Genomic DNA, 16,559 nt, shown 5'->3' with positions numbered 1-16,559 from the left:
CATTGAAATGGCTATCCATAAAGCGGCCGAGCTCGACGTGGGGTTGTCCATTAAGGATGGGGCGCTATCGCTTCATTATATTCAAAGCTACATACCCCTTGTGTCACCACGGCAGATCTGTTCTGGGCGATTGGCCAAAAATGGGAATATATCAATATCGAATATGCAGTGTCAAAGTTCTCTGCTCGGCCACATACCCAGTGACCCAAGTAGTCCACCAGGCCAGACAGCACCAAGTTGCCTATTCGGGCACATACTTAGTGGTACGTGTCTGCTCGGCGAGGCAGCAGCGGGTACGTGCATGGTGGCCCAAGCTAGCAAACAACTTCGGCCACGGAGCATGTGATGTGCACCGCAAACTGGATGATTTTCAAAGAGTGCTTATTGCACTAATTATTGCACACCCATTCTCCGCAAGTTGCACATGTTCAGTGAAATGTTCAAACTAATTCTTTTTCCAAATGAATTACTGCAGTAAAATTAGAAAAAGAGAGAAGGCACCGAAAATATTATGTAGGATTATGATTATTCCAGAAAAATTTTGTTCTGTACGTGTTTGACAGGATAGCTGCATCTTTTGTTTTATGAATGTCAAAGAACTCACACAACCTCAACTGTACTTCCAAGAATTGAAGTCACAGACATGGAAACAATAGTTCTTCACGCAGAGAAATACTTTTATTTGTTTTCACTTCCTGAACGTCACACATAGTATGCCAAAAAGAAAAAAAGAAAAGGGGGAATGAAAATGCCAATGCATTTCATACACTGATACATTATGGCAAGGAATGCAACAAGCTACATAAGCAGTGAAAACAGTCATCCAAGTCGCTGTCTTCTATTTACATCAAAAAAGGAGATGAATGAGTCGCCTCATTCGTACATCAATCAGTGGGCCAAGCAGTTAACGCCATATTGAATGTATGACTGCAGCATTCATATTTTACATGTCTGTCGAAGCCAATTCCACTCCAAGGTATGAAAAGTTAGCGTCAATTACAGCTGTAGTTGGAACGTGGCCTAGCACACATAACACACATTTATGCCTTGGCATTGAATTCTGTATTATGCACCACATTACACACTTGAGCAACATTACTTTGCATTTATGTGATTGCACATTTCCGACTAAATAAAGCACACATAAAAAAAAAGAGGCGCAAATGTAGACAGATACACTTGGGGAAAGAGAGAGAGAGAGAAACACTTTCCAATTGTAAAAGTATCACTCAACAACAACAAAAAAATGACTGAATGTCCAAGATGGTCCATTGAGAAAAAAAAGAAGAAAAGAAAGGCTAAATTGATGACTAGACACATTACAAGCTCTCTGCAACTCCATGTAGCTATGACGGCTCTGGAGTTACAAAAATCAGACAAATTTACACTCCAATTATTAAACATAATGGGAATGAATGCCCAGGTGCTATAAGCACCAACTATAAACGTAAGTGTGCGCATAAAACAATGGCACACAGAAAACATGGCCACCTATTCTGCCATTGAAAATAGAATTAAACTAAAACAGAAGTTCCTGGGGCAACCCCGCATCACCTCAGTATACCAAACAATCCTATCCATAGGCACCAGACAAAGCCCCGGAGTACAAAAACAAAACACAGTAAGCACACAGGAGTATATAATATCAACCTACAGGTAAACATTGGGAAAGATCATAATAAAACCATGGAACTGTGCAGACAACCACAAACTGCACAAGAAGGAAGGGGCATTTACAACAGTTTCTAGTCGCTTCAGCAAGGCAGACCTAAAGGTAAGCTATATTTTAACAGCTAATCAGACAATGAAATAAGTTGCAACCGAGCACATAAGAGAGAAGATGCTGGACTGACTACATGGATATTTAGACTTGAGACTGGAGAAATGACAACAGGCCAACTGTGAGTACTCTATTGAAGTGTCAAAAAAGCCTCTCATGCTTGTTTTTATACAAACCCCATACGGGGTCTGTATAAGAACACTTGTCCTGCAATACCCATAAGCAAACTTCCAATGACAGCTCTTTTGACAGATGTCAGCATGCTGCGTCCAGAAAGCAAGCAAGCGATAAAATAAATGAAATGTTGGATATAGCTGAAGTGAGAAAAACAACACTGTGGAATAAAGACCGCATTTTACTGGCACTGGCAGAAATATGCCTCGGGCCTTCTTTCTTTCTTTTTTTGCCAAAGAAACATCAACCATGAAAAGCAACGTCCATAAATGAGAATTCAGCTTGCACTGACATTACAACCGAGGTCAGAAAGTGTCGAGAGTGCTTGGCACAGGCTAGAAGCTATTGCAATGCAAAATCCTCTGCATAATCACCCACAAAGCCACAGCACTAAGGGAGATCTCATGCCAGCGGTGCCACAAGAGAGTCCTACGCTGGTACAAACAATGCTTTAAAACTAATACAAGCGTCATAAAAGTTCTTGCTATGAACACATGCTCAATGACACACAGATATCTGCAACCAACACAAGCAGCACAATGGTGCCGAATAAGGAAACACACACCAGAAAAAAAAAAAAAGCACACCTCTCAAGTGAAGCCCGAGCTCTATATGGATTACTTTTGGGGGCACCACTTTCAACGGATGATGATTGGCTAAGCCAGAAAGCAGAAGACTAATCTCTAAAGGGAGGCATCGCACCAGGCACCACATCATGTAAAAGCGAGGTACCCCCGAAAGCAATCAAGTGAGAATGGCAGTCCCTGGCTTCGGAATCATATGTCGCTATTCAAAGTGGAATGCACAACAAGTAGCTTTGGAATAGGGGACCCACTAGCTTTGGGCGAGCAAAGAAACAACCCCTTGCCACTGCATTTCCCATACGAAAAACTTCTAGGGTTCATGTATGCACCTGATCAAAAATTAAGCACGTAACTCCAATTGACATCTACATAATGCAAACCAAGCTTTTTTGGGCAGAGATTGGTTGTTATGAATCATATAAGTGTTCTGCAGCGAATGGTTACTGTTCTTGCAATGCGTGTATTCTATGGGTCTGCCTGCCTATGTATATATACCTTACATATATGTATGTATGAGCACATATCCAGTTGCACATACCCAGTCACATTGCGCATGTGTGTGGCCACGGAAAGCCAGGTGCCGAGGGCAGACCACACTCGAGCAATTATAAGTGCTCTTCACAGTGTTGCAAGTGCAATTTCAGATCTAGAGCAAGGATTGCCCAGCCTTTGATGCAAAGGAACTTCTCAAGAGATGCGATGATATCATGGTTAATAATGCACTTCTATGCACTTTCTTTCTAGGCATGAAGATTTTAATTTAATTCGGGCAGAAGTCGTGTACAATGACTATCTAAACAGTGGTTTCTTTCTTTTTACTGGCTGACTTTGGACTGCACTATTTTCAGATACACAACAAAATCTGGGTTGGCTCAGACAAGAATGCTTGACATTAGAACTCAAATTTGCAGAAACAACACGCATCAACAAACAGCCTGGAATGCAAGGCTCTTCCAGAATTCTTAAATCCAAAGCTCATATCACCAGCAAACATGGCTGTGCCTATAAAAGCCAGGAGCTGCAAGCTTCATTACACATTTTCTGCTGTTTACGTAACAATAAATGCCACTCTGGGCCTTTGCTCTGTCTTGCAAGTCAATTGTAACCGTTCAAATGTGTCAACCTTTCTTACTTCTTTTTTGGTCCAGAATAGATGGAAGTAGACCAGTGCAGTATTGTGTAGCGAGTTATTTGCCTGTGGCTGCTTTTTGTCATCACTTGTTTCTTTTCCTGGTGATTCCCTTCACCTAATCTTCACCTGTTCCAATATGAAGTCAATGTACACAATGCAACATACACATTTCTTTTAATACTTTGCTTTTCATCTGTCGTCGAACTGCAAGTGGCAAATGTAACGCCAGATAATTTGCCATATTTTGAAACCCTTCCATTGTGGCCCACGCAAAGCTAATTCAGCTAAACCATCAAGTACACCCTGGGTTCCGTGTCCCAACAATAGACCGAATTAAGTGCCTCTTGCACTAAGAGGACATCTGCGGCATAAAAAAATTGCTGGTCTATCCAGTAAAAGAACGTAGATGCAAGCATGAAGTGTTTCTTTAAATGTCATCAGTACATAAATCTCCTGCTACGTGATAACACCTGTAATGTGTGCATATGTGTAACATTGTGATTATGCCAAAAACACCTGAGGCATGTTGCATTTCAACAGGTTAGATAACTTACACAATTACAAAAAGTAATCTGTGCTAGAGGCATTATGACGTTTTAAAGACATGTTGGACTCTGAGGGTTACACATGTCTCATAGTGCTTATTGCCCTTTTTGTAGAACCTGCAGCTTATGTTGTGGCAATTGCATGGTCAATTGTTTTCTTCTTCCTGAACACGAAAGTTTGCATGATTACTTCCCTTATGTGTGTGCAGTGCAGATTTCTGCAAAACTATTATGTCAAACTTGTACATATACTGTATAAAATAACAAAGTTGCCAACTCTAAATCTCTATGCTAAACAAATCATGCCAATCACATTAGAGAGATTGTTTTACCTTTCAACATCTCACAGACTAAAATTAGGCGATATCCACTGGCTCATGTAAACCTCCTTTTACCACACCGCTATCAGTCACTATATAAGCCCATTTAAATGACTGGTCTAGAAGAAAAAAGGCACAGAAGAGAGAATTATATGGTTTTGAAGGAAGTAATGCAAAAACTGTAAAAAATTAATACTGTTCTACTAGCTATCACAAACATGAGAAAGCATCCCAAATAAAGTGACTGAAGAGGACACCAGGGTGTGCATGAAACAACATTTTGAGCACACTCATGTGTTGTTATTAGCCCAAAACCTGTGCATGTGCTTGAGCCTTGCAAGTGGTTTTGTTTATGCATCACAAACATACACACCAAGTTGGCAACATAAAGAATAGTATTTTTCTTTTTTTTGTCAGCTGAAAAAAACTGGATTGCCAGCTCATATGCCCATGTTTAAAGGCATTCCTAAGCTTGCTTGAATTAATGGAGATATAGCCATGCTGTGCTGTTATTTTTTATGAAAGCTTGATTTTTATGCTGTCATGTTTTGTGCTTCCAATGGTGCTCAAAAATTTAATACATATTGACTTCAGTGATGATCAAAACAGTTCGAGTGATATTGGAGATATAAAAATGCAGATTTTACTTTTAATATACTTTGTGAAATATTATTTTCCAATTATTTCTTGCTTTAATTTTTTTTATATCCCAGGCAGTGTTTGGTCTCAACCAATCTAGCATCATAGAAATCAGGAACTCAACATTAGATACGGTGAATCTTTTCATTTCTTATACAGCACGTTTGGGAGTGCAATATTCTTTATTCAAGGTAGGCTCTGTGTTGACATGCTCTTGCTTTTCATGTGCTTGGAGCATTTCATGGTTCATATCATGGCTCGCATTTGGTTGCTTTAACCACAGTTGTATCAGTGAACCCCAAATAAACTTATTTTCCTGTTTAACCATTCTTTCAGCAATACACCTGCGCTATGAAAAAAGGCTGCTGTTCCAAACTTGATCCAATTTCTTGTCTGAAAGAAAGAGCGACATTTCCTTCAAACATTAAATTGGCTTAATGCAGATTCTGTGTGGAAAATGGAGAATGATGGGCTGTGCTAGCACATTCGTAGTCTCAGTACAACCAATATAAATTGACAGCTATGTCTTGTTCTTATTTTTCCCTCTCAAAATTATACAAAAAGAAAGGGCAAGGCAATGCTCAACCCAAATCAGCACATTATTGTTACAAACAACCCCATGACAGGCAGATCCAAACAAAGAAAGGGAACAAATGAGTCCAGCGTGCTGTCTTTCACGCACTGCACAGCAATAAGTTCATACCAACTCGCTCAGCTGTAAGCTTATGTCGACCTTGTGAAAGACACTATCAGCAAGAAATTAGTGTTGGGAAAGGCTAACGTTTCAGCCGGGCAACAACATGAATTAGTTGCCCATTTGTGGGCTCACATCCATGTTAAATGTAGGTCTAACCATCTTACTTTCCAAATGAGTATGCTGATGATGAGCAAGAGGAGTTTGCTAGAAGAAACAGTGTAAGCCATTGAAGACTGCGCAAAAGTCTAACAAGACAACCAGCAAGTTTGGTAGTCCAGCAGTCTATGTTAAATAAGCTTCCTCCATGACCTCGATTGTAATTCAAGAACAAACCCAATTTATTGGTGAAAAAAAAGTCCACCCTACCACATTAAAAAAAAGTGAGGCATACATGAAATAAAAATGTTAGTTCTTGTAATTGTTTAAAGCTATACAAAAATTCAATAAATACCCTTTTTCAAGTTTTACTGCACAGTACAAAAAGTGTTATTATGAAAGAAAATCTTGGCCAAACTTCTATTGAAACTTTGCACCAAAAACACAATTTATGAAGTCATTGTACAAGGCTGCAGATTTCCTGGTATATTTATAAATTTGGCTCCTTTTCTTTTGGTGTGCGAGCAAGAAAAACAAAATAATTTCCAGTTTATGCCTCGTTTTGTTTCTGAATGCAGTATAAGTTTTAAAAGGATGATAATGACGCTGTTATAAACTACTTTCAGATGAACACTCACATAATTCGTAGCATGAGAAAGAGATGCTTTGAGAAACTGCCGGTAGTGTTGCAAACTGTCTTTCACTTTTATGTCTTTTTTGGGCACACCAAGCATCTTCCTTTAGCAAAAGATACCATATATGCTTGTTCATTAATGTCATGTAACCAATTAAGCTTACTCAATATTACCTCCTTTTTTCTATGTTTAGCATTTACACATTTCAGCTTAAACTTCTTATGATATGTTTGCTTGCTTTCCACTAGCCTTATGTAAAACACATCTCCCCATGGAATCGACTGTGGTGTTAGAGCAGAGAAAAAGCATGCAGCACAGCCACTGCCAAGAAATAAGCACCGTTGGGACAACCACTTAGAACCACAATCGTGAACACTGCAAACCCTAACGTGCAGAGTGCAAAAGTGCCTGAGGCACGCACACACAAACGAGGCTTAAGTCATCAGCCATCTCCCTCAACGACTTTCCAAGCAGGGCCACTGACAATGCGCAACTTGTAGAACACCACAAGTGCTGAGTAAAATGAAGCCCCTGTGGCCTTAACTTTGCAAATAGACAACACTGCTTTTGCATGGACACTGACGCGTGTGCAAAACACTAGGTCAAAGAAAACAGGTATTTACCAGACTGTGGCGTAGTGTGGCTCCACAACAGTAAAACGGTTCTGTGCAGAAAAACCACAGTAGAGTTATGCGACCTCTCAATGCAAGTGCCTCTAGCCTTTCTTAGTAGTGCGGTGATGATTCTCGAATTTACGCGACATTCACCGTAGCTGCTTTTTCTGTGAACTGTGAGGACCACATGCACGCTTCAATAGGCACTAGCACCCTGCACCAAAGCCTCCAGGAGGCATAACAGCACCCTTAGCAAACGGCACACTCAGACAGCATCTCCCTGCATGCCAACGAGCCGTACTCTCGTTGCCGTTAGTGCAGTCAGGCTGCTTCCGAGTCCGAGGTCCCCTTCCTCGATAGAGTCACACTAAAAGAGTAAAGGGAAAGCAAAACAAACTATTGTCATGATCGTATTCATCTGCCTATTTCGATTCCACTAAAGATCGCAGCTCTCTCCCAGAAATCTACAATATGCTGTCTTCTATGAACAAACTCCATCATATGTCTGAAAATTCACTAATTTTATCACTCCATCAAATTCTCTGGCACTAGTATATCCATTTCTATTCCTTTGGCACCCCCCAATTACGTTACTCTAACACACCAGTTACTGGTTCTAAGCACTATACAACCTGCTTACCTTCCTGTTTTCTCTTAATGTCAACTAGAATATAATCTAACTAGGTTTGATCTCTAATTTATGCCGGCATCGTTCTATTATTTAACATTTATTTTATCACTGAACAAGTCCCAGAGAGTTAAGATGTTAAGATTTTGAGTATGCCATTTGTTCTCATTTCACTGATTTTGTGGAACCAATGGTGTTCCATGAATGAGCACGCAATCCATTCAATAATAATGACTTCTCTTTTCATTTTAAAATTTGAGCACAGAAAGCAACACTGATCTCCGTTGGGCTCACTTCCCGATGGCTGCAGCAGTAGCTCCCACAGCAAAACTTGATTCTCAACAAAATTTTCTTTTTGTGAGCATAGTTCATTTAAGGGCTGCTAGCAGGTAGACAATGCTCCAGCCTGTTTTCATAACAAGTATCAACGAGTCCATTCCACAAAATGTACTTATGCTCTCAGTCATCAATAACACGCATGCAGCAATTTCTAGACTGAGGTGGTGTTACAGACCAAACTTCAACATGCAGAAAGTAATAGAAAAAATGTCTGACTTATTTACCAGTGGAACTCGTCGAAATAAATTGGACTGAAGATTTGTCTTTAAAGGAAGTCAAAAATGAAATGTCTGTCAATAGCTTCTGCAGAAATTCAATAACAATGAGTACTTTATAGCTCCTTGAAAAATTACATCTTAACTGCACAAAGACTCCATGGCATTCTATAAATCAGCAATTTTAGGCCAATCAAAGAGTTGTAAAGACATGCTCGACACTGTCTTGTCTATGTACCTGCCAGCCTTAGGAAACGGTATAGGCACAACTAATGTGCCACAAGTTGTGTCCACATCAGGATCTGGAAATATCTGATGGTAATTACTTGGCTCCATGAACACAGTTGTTCACTGTGTAGTTGTACAGCGATGAGGCAACTTTATTGCACGATAATTCATAATATCCAGTTATAAAGTATTTGATGGCATGTGTCTGATGTTACCACAGAATCACTTTAATTGATAAGAATGACCACTAGCTCTAGTAACTTCCCATTTTTTTAAAGCAGTCTTCTCTAGCAGGTTTTACATATTTACTTAGATGATGATGGTCTAATTGAAGTGCAGTATTACTGCTTCAATTTCAAAGACCACTTGCAGAAGACAAAGGGCTTGCAGAGGCCTTGCCTTTCATAGGCTTATTCTGACAGTGTCTATTCTAATGCAGAGCAACAGATCAGCAGAGTACACAGCCTCACAATAAAACAAGCACCTTTGCTTCTATGACAGTCTCAAACAATGTCAATATTACAAAAATGCTCAAGCTGATGTGTAGCCATACAAAGGTAGGAGTTATAACAATATAAAAAAAAAGGGTTCAGATGCTGTAATTGCAAATACACAATCTGCAACTTTCCTAGCCAAACAAGGGGCCACAAGATAGAGAAAAGAAGAAGGCATTATCTAGGCTAACAAGAACCTACCTAATCTGATATGAAGGCTGGCAACAAAATGTGCTGCTTTCATCTCATGCCAGTCTTGATACACTATTATTCCAGGTGTGGCCAAGCCACACAAGCTGGAACTTTCCCAGTCAAACAAGGTGCCACAAAATAGAGAAACGAAAGAGGCATTAGCTAAGCTAGCGAGAACCTACCTAAGCCAATAGGAAGGCCAGCAACAAAATGTGCTGCTTTTGTCTCACGCCAGTCTTGATATACTATTATTATACCAGGTGGGGCCAAACTTTTTTGCAATTTACATGTGGTTATTTGTGAGCATTTGGTGGGCCAGAATGAAATGGAAAGGCTTACTTACACTATGGGCTGCAACATGTTGCTTTTTGCTTTGAAATAAACAGGGAACACATGACAGTTTCCCTGGACAAAACTACTCAGCATGTAAGAGCCAAGCATGTTCCAACTCATATTTCCCCTGCAATTATCAGTAGCTTGCAATAGGCTACTTCATCTACTTGTTAGGAGGCAAGTTTCCGCTCCAATCTTGTGCCCAAGGCAGGTGTAGCAGCTTACGCTTGATTAGAGACCTTTCATTGCATTTGGTGTGCGTGATGCCCAGAAAAAACAGTCTCTCTCAGAAAAATAAAAAAAAGAAAGAAAGAATAGTCGAGAAGCCACTTGGTTAAATTTTTAGACGTTCAGCACCTTTCTCTCAAAGGGGCTGAAGACCAGCAGTTCAGTTGAGAGAACAAAATAAAAGCCAGCTAAAACTAAATCTAGCATAACAAGCAGATAAAAATCTAGACCTGTATCTATATGTTTTAAGCTTGGCATTCTAGCTTACTGGCACGACAAACACAAGCAGAAGTCCTGGGAGTAGCATGCATGACACGTTTTTCAGACAAATGTGCAGTGAAAAATGCGGTCTAATCAGTCTTGTATATTGCTTATTCCATATTATTACAGTGTAAATAAAGAAACTAAGAGCATGCAGCCATAGAAAGCAATAAGAGGCCTACACAGCTTCGCTGAGCACAGTGCCACAAGATATGACCGTACAAATTTCAGTTCGCAGCTGCAGCCTGGTATTCTGGCAAAATGGTAATGCTAGGATGTACATCCAGCAGATAAATAAAACTCGATTAAAACTCAAAGCAGTAAATTTATGGTGCAACAATTACGCAATCTTTTTTTCTATTTTCCGAATAAGTCTGGGTGCCCCTGGTAGCCTGGACCTAGACTGCAAACGAGCTCTGACACTACTCCATGACCGCGCGAAGATATCAGCACAAAAGTGCGGTAGTTATCGGGAAAACAAAACAAAACAATAAATAAACTAAAATAAATTGTTCAGCCACTAGAACTGATATCGTGCAAACCAATGTTACATGTGTGCGTGACAACAATGATGTGCACCACACTGATAGTGCACTAGTCACCTACTTAGTGAAAAGCAATGAGCAAAAGAAAAAAAAAAGATTACACAAACCATGCTTCGACATGTCCATTGCCCTACACTGGCTTTTGCTTTCAGGCTGCCGCCGTCTTGCTTCACATAAAATTAGTCTGCAGCTGTCCAGAATCTCCCGCAACATTGAAATGCGCACTTCCCTTCAGGGAGAAGAAAAAAAAAGGGAAAAACAAAAGACACGCTCATGCATAGTCAGAGATAAACTTCACATTCGCAACTTCAATAGACTACGTCACAAAAACAGCGCTTGCAAGAAAATTATCCCCAGAAGTTTGCATGGCCACAGGAAAGGTGATGCTCGCTGAACAAAGGAGGTAAACATATGTGCATGCAACATGGAACACAAGAAGACTGCAGACATAGCTGAAACTACACATGACGGCCTGGCAGAACAAGTTACTGATTAGGGCGAGCTGGAATTGCGAATCCCTAGCAGGCTTTCCACCTAGAATTACACACAAATCACAGGAACGCAAACACTGAACGCCTTCTGCCAACTAAGGTTTATTTGCAAACACCCGCACATACTAACATTCATGGTATCATCAAGATGATACAAGCATGTACGAATCAGTTACCAATAAACCATGTATTTCATTTTTGATTGGTGGTTTCGAACCAAGTTGATGCCATGAATGCATATATGTACACACGCTTGCAAATAAAAAAAGAGTTTGCTATACAGCACTGTGTCAATGTTTTTGGTTCCATATTTCTGTCTAATTATGTGCCGACAGTCTGCTTGAAACCTGGCAGAACAACTTTTTGGTCAAGTCGCAGAACAGACACAGAAATTATGGAAGAAAACCAAATGGGAACAGTGACTGAATTTTATCTCGTAAGGACACTTGGTAAAGAAGGAAGGATGAATGTGTCATACAGTATAAATAATGGAAGGCTGTGGAAGAGATGCCCCATTTGAAAAAAACTATTTCAGCAGCTACAAGAAAAGCCAAGTGTCACTGATACAATTCTGAACAGGCATTTGGGGGCTTTCTCTTGAGTCTGTTACTGAATTTCTCTTACTACAGTGTCTCATTGCACACCACTGAAATTGCACTTTCAGAACTAGTATTATATCACATGGCATCTGTTCCAGTGCCTTCCATCTGTACAATGCACATGTCTCCCTCCTACAGCACAAAGTGTATTTCTTTACGAAATGACATTCAGTATGTAATAAATGCTATTCCCACTCATATGTTATCTGTGCATTTGCATATTTTTGCACTTTTTATTCTATGGCTATACACTGGCCTCACAGTTGCAACAATTGATGAAACCAAATGAAAAAGGACAAAACAGACCCACAGGCACATTTTATATTATCTGGTCGCTGCTATCTACACAGTGAAGTCAGCAGAGCCAACGCTTAGGCAATCGAACTTTTCTACTCTATCTTTCTATTGTTTTTAAAAAATAACTCAAAGCAAGCAAAAATTTAAGCAAGGTGGAAAGATCTAAAGACTTGAAGTACTTCTAAATATAGAAGAGAGAGCATGCAATGATCAACACTAAATAAAAGATGCAAAACAATGCCAAAAAAATTGACGCAGAAACTCCTCTGACAGTAGTCTAAGTATGCGTAAACATTATGCCACTTCCTCATCTCCATGCAGCCCGGTGCCATTATCAATGTTATGAAACTTGATCCAGCCAATACAAACAACAGTGCCGTGGCGATACGAAGCGGCGCAAGGTGCATAGATGACAAGCAAAGTACTGCAGGTGGTAGAGCCAGGTGCGATGATGGTGTTTCGATCATTATAAGCCATTATCGCTCTTTAGCGCCTTATCCGTCGGCTTTGAACCATTATGAACCGTGAGCAAACATACTCCGGCGGCAGCTGCGTATAGCATGCCTGCAAGGACCGTATCTTGAAAGCCATCTGCGATGTGTGCAGAGTGTGCCAACCACTGATAGCTCCATGCTGTGTTTTTGCCGCTTTGTGTTGAAGAGAGACACGTGGGCCCATATCTTGAAAGCGATCAGTGAAAGAAGCAAGGTGGGGCATGTCCCGAGAGCTTCGCGAGTGCCGTGTTCTCGCCACTTTGATCACACTGAAGCGACAGGTAGCAGGACGATAAGGTTGCTTGCTGCTGTGGGCTCTATCTTCAAAGCGATCGCCTTACAAGATGGACAGAGGAACGGTTTTTCTAGTTGGTTAAGCATAGAAATGCTTACACATTTAAGATAACTCAAACAGTGCAACAGCAAGACAGCTAGCTATATGTGGTCGTTACTGAACAAACTGTTTCACAGCAAGAATTTTTCATCTTGTCAACTTCCAGGGCACTTAAAGGGACACTACACGCAAGCATTAAGTCAGCTATGGTGACAAATTGCGCTCCCAAAAATCTCTGCTTGTTCCTACAGAGAGCTGAAACCACTAACGAAAAGTTGCATTTGAAGACGGCAAAACCTCATTAATTTTGATAGCCTGCAAGTAGAGAAGTGAGCACATCGTCTATATATAGTGACTTGCTCTTTTTCCTCAAAAACTTTAGAAAAGACACTGTGCTTACCAGTGCTTTGCTGTTTTTGAAATTTCATATGAAGATTGCAATTTTGTAGTCATTATTTGTCAACACAACACTTAGCACTGTTACTTGCCTGGTTTGCCAAGGAAAAAAAAATGCAGTTGTCTTTGTCTGTGCCTCTCGTGATTTCCGCACCCCCATGCTTTGCTGTACAGCAGACTACAAAAGCAACCAGCTGACATGATAGCGGCGATGTTTCGTACACCAATTACAGCAAAAGGATTAGATGAAAGTCAATGAGATTTTTTTTTAATTGCAATTAGATCTTTGGGAACTTCATGCACCTTTAGCGGACTATTTTTCTGCCTGTCTTCCTGTCTGCCTAGGTCTCTAACCGTTTTGCCACCAACTTGGGTCACTCGGTAGTAGGTCTGATGGGGACAGCATCGGGCTGCTGCGCTGAAGGAACACGGTTCAAAACCAATTGTTGCATGAACTTGGGTCACTGGGCATGTGCTCCTCAATGAAGTTTTTTCATGCCAACTTGGATAACTGTTTTGCGCCACTGAAAATACGCCAATCTTCAATGACAAAAAATAATTTAAAATTTCTCCGGTGCTGGATGGAGTCAAACCTGGGACATAAATATAGGGCCCTTTATTTTGGGGGTAAAAACCAATATTTCCAGATTTTTGAACCCCAAACAAAATTTAGAAAAATTAGGTTAAACCCATTTCTCCTTGAACTTTGCCCTTTCATAAGGGATAACAAGTGCAAGTGTTGCAAAACTAATGAATGCTGCTCACCTTCTGCAGGCAAGTGTTCACGGTTATAAGATATTAATAATATCACTAATATATTGTCACGAAAAGACAATTGAAGATGTACCTGGCATCGGTGAGACAGACAGTTATACAAGATGGCGTGCAGAAGCTCAAGCCGGCGTACTCAGCCTCCACTTCTTCAGCGCCCGCCTCTTGCCGAGCGCCCCCCCTCCCCCCCATTCCAGTCACTGCTTTCTCAGCGCTGGCTCGCGACACCTAGCGGCGTTATTCCCCTGCCAAAAGAAAAGCATCGACCTGATGCTTACTAACTAGAAAGTGGAAGTGTGAACGTCGTATGAGGTCGGGTTGGCGCCGGCTTAACGCGTGAAATACGGTTTGAGGCGAATAACATGCACCATCTCTGAGTGGTGCTGTCGACGCCGAGGCGACGTAGCACCGTCGGGAATGACCTCACAGTTCACTTCACTAACGTGGCGTATCACTTTGTAGGGTCCAATGTATTTACTAAGCAGCTTCTCAGACAATCCCTGGCGATGGATTGAAGTCCACACCCAGGCTTGGTCATCTGGCTGGTACTCGACTTGCCGATATCGAAGGTTGTAGCGTCGCACGTCTGTACTCTGCTGCTTCGTGATGTGTATGCACGTGAGTTGACGAGCTTCCTCTGCGTGTTCAGCAAGTTGCTCGGCGTCGGAAGTAAGTGATGCGCCGGTATCGTGTATAGCGTCTAGTGTGATCTGGACCTCGCGCCTGTAGACAAGATGGAACGGTGTGAATCATGTGGTTTCCTTAATGGTGGCGTTGTACGCGAATGTAACGTACGGCAGGACTTGATCCCATGTTTTATGCTGGACGTCTACATACATAGCATGTCAGCAATGGTTTTGTTTAGCCTTTCCGCCGGTCCGTTGGTCTGCGGATGATAGGCAGTCGCCTTGCGATGCTGCGTGCAGCTCAGTTCGAATATGTCCTTTATCAGTTGGGCTGTAAAGGCAGTCCCTCTGTCGGTGATGACATGTGATGGGGCACCATATCTGAGGACTATGAGATCAATAAAGAACTGGGCAACTTCGTAGGCCGTGGCACGTTGTACAGCTTTCGTCTCAGCGTAGTGTGTTAAACAGTCCATGGTGACTATAATCCACTTGTTTCCGCTGGCTGACAAAGGAAAGGGTCCCAGAAGATCCATGCTGATTTGATCAAATGGCATGCTAGGCAGTGTGATGGGTTGGAGTAACCCCCCGGGCTTCAAAGATGGCGATTTCCTGACGCTACCGGCAGCTTTGCATGTAACACTTCACCATGGTAGAAAGTCTGGGCCAGTAGTACATGAAAATCCCAAGTGTCCAGACATGGGCTCATCATGGTAGGCTAGGAGAATATCACGGAGGGCGGCAGGTATGACCAATAGATACTCTTTGTCGTTGGCACTCGAGTTTTTCTTGTAGAGGACAACCTTTCGCAGGCAGAAGGTTGGGAGACTGCGAGAAATGTGTTGTGGGATTGTAACATTCTTGCCTTCTAGGTGATCGATGAGAGGGCATATTTCGGTGCCCTCACGCTGCCGTATGATCAAGTCAGATGCGGTGAGGGCCCCAAGGAATGTGCCGTCTTTGTCCATGTCCTTATCGCAAGTTTTGACGGGAGCGCACGACAATGTGTCCACATCTACGTGTTTGCGGCCCAATTTGTAGAGGATCGTAACATCGATCTTCTGCAGACGGAGACTCCACCGAACAAGTCGCCTGGACGGGTCTCGTAAGTTGGCTAACCAACACAAGGAGTGGTGGTCTGTCAACACCTTGAAAGGGTGACCGTAGAGATAAGGCTGAAATTTCATGATGGCCCACACAACCGCTAGACACTCTTTCTCGGAGGTGGAGTAGTTGATTTCAGTGCGTGAAAGGGTGCGACTGGTGTAAGCGATCACTCACTCAACGCCTTCCTGGTGTTGAATGAGTACAGCGCCAAGACTGATGTTACTTGCGTCGGTATGCACCACAGTGTCAGCGTCCCTGTCAAAGTGAGCGAGGATGGGTGATTCCTGCAGACACTGCCGTAACTTGGTGAAAGCTGCGTTCTGCTCATCCGTCCGAACGAAGGATGTGTCTTCCCGCGTGACGCTTATGAGTGGTTCGGCAATCCGGGAGAAATTAGCGATGAAGTGACGATGGTACGCACACAGACTGAGGCAGCGGCGTACTGCTTTCTTGTCATAAGGAATTGGAAAAGCAGCAACAGCAGATGTTTTGTTTGGGTCCGGCTGGATGCCGGCGGCGTTCACATGCCCTAGAAACTTCAGTTCTTCGTAACCGAAGTGACACTTTTCTGGCTTTGGTGTGAGATTAGTGGAGTGGAGCGCCTCAAGCATGGCCTCTAAACGCTTCAGATGTTCTTCGAAGGTCGCAGCAAACATGACGACGTCATCTAAGTATACTAAACAACTGTGCCACTTCAGACCTGTCAGAACAGTGTCCATCATTCTCTGGAATGTGGCCGGTGCAGAACACAGGCCGAATGGAAGT

General features: G+C 42.0%; 1 protein-coding gene across 1 annotated transcript in view; it reads right to left on the bottom strand.

Annotated features, from left to right (window-relative positions):
* Positions 1-656: 656 nt before the first annotated feature.
* Positions 657-16,559, bottom strand: part of Nhe3 (Na[+]/H[+] hydrogen exchanger 3) — a 76,151-nt gene continuing 60,248 nt past the window's right edge. Inside the window, exons 17-18 of the mRNA XM_075681575.1 lie at positions 10,787-10,908; positions 657-7,583 (exon numbers count right to left, since the gene is read on the bottom strand). Coding sequence (XP_075537690.1) covers positions 10,849-10,908 — 60 coding nt within the window. The 3' untranslated portion in view covers positions 657-7,583; positions 10,787-10,848. The remainder of the gene's footprint in view (positions 7,584-10,786; positions 10,909-16,559) is intronic.

The sequence above is a fragment of the Dermacentor variabilis genome, chromosome 2, assembly GCF_050947875.1.
Source record: "Dermacentor variabilis isolate Ectoservices chromosome 2, ASM5094787v1, whole genome shotgun sequence".
Taxonomy (NCBI): Eukaryota; Metazoa; Arthropoda; class Arachnida; order Ixodida; family Ixodidae; genus Dermacentor; species Dermacentor variabilis.
Note: the sequence above shows the minus strand (reverse complement) of the source record. Positions and strands in the feature narration are given on the sequence as shown.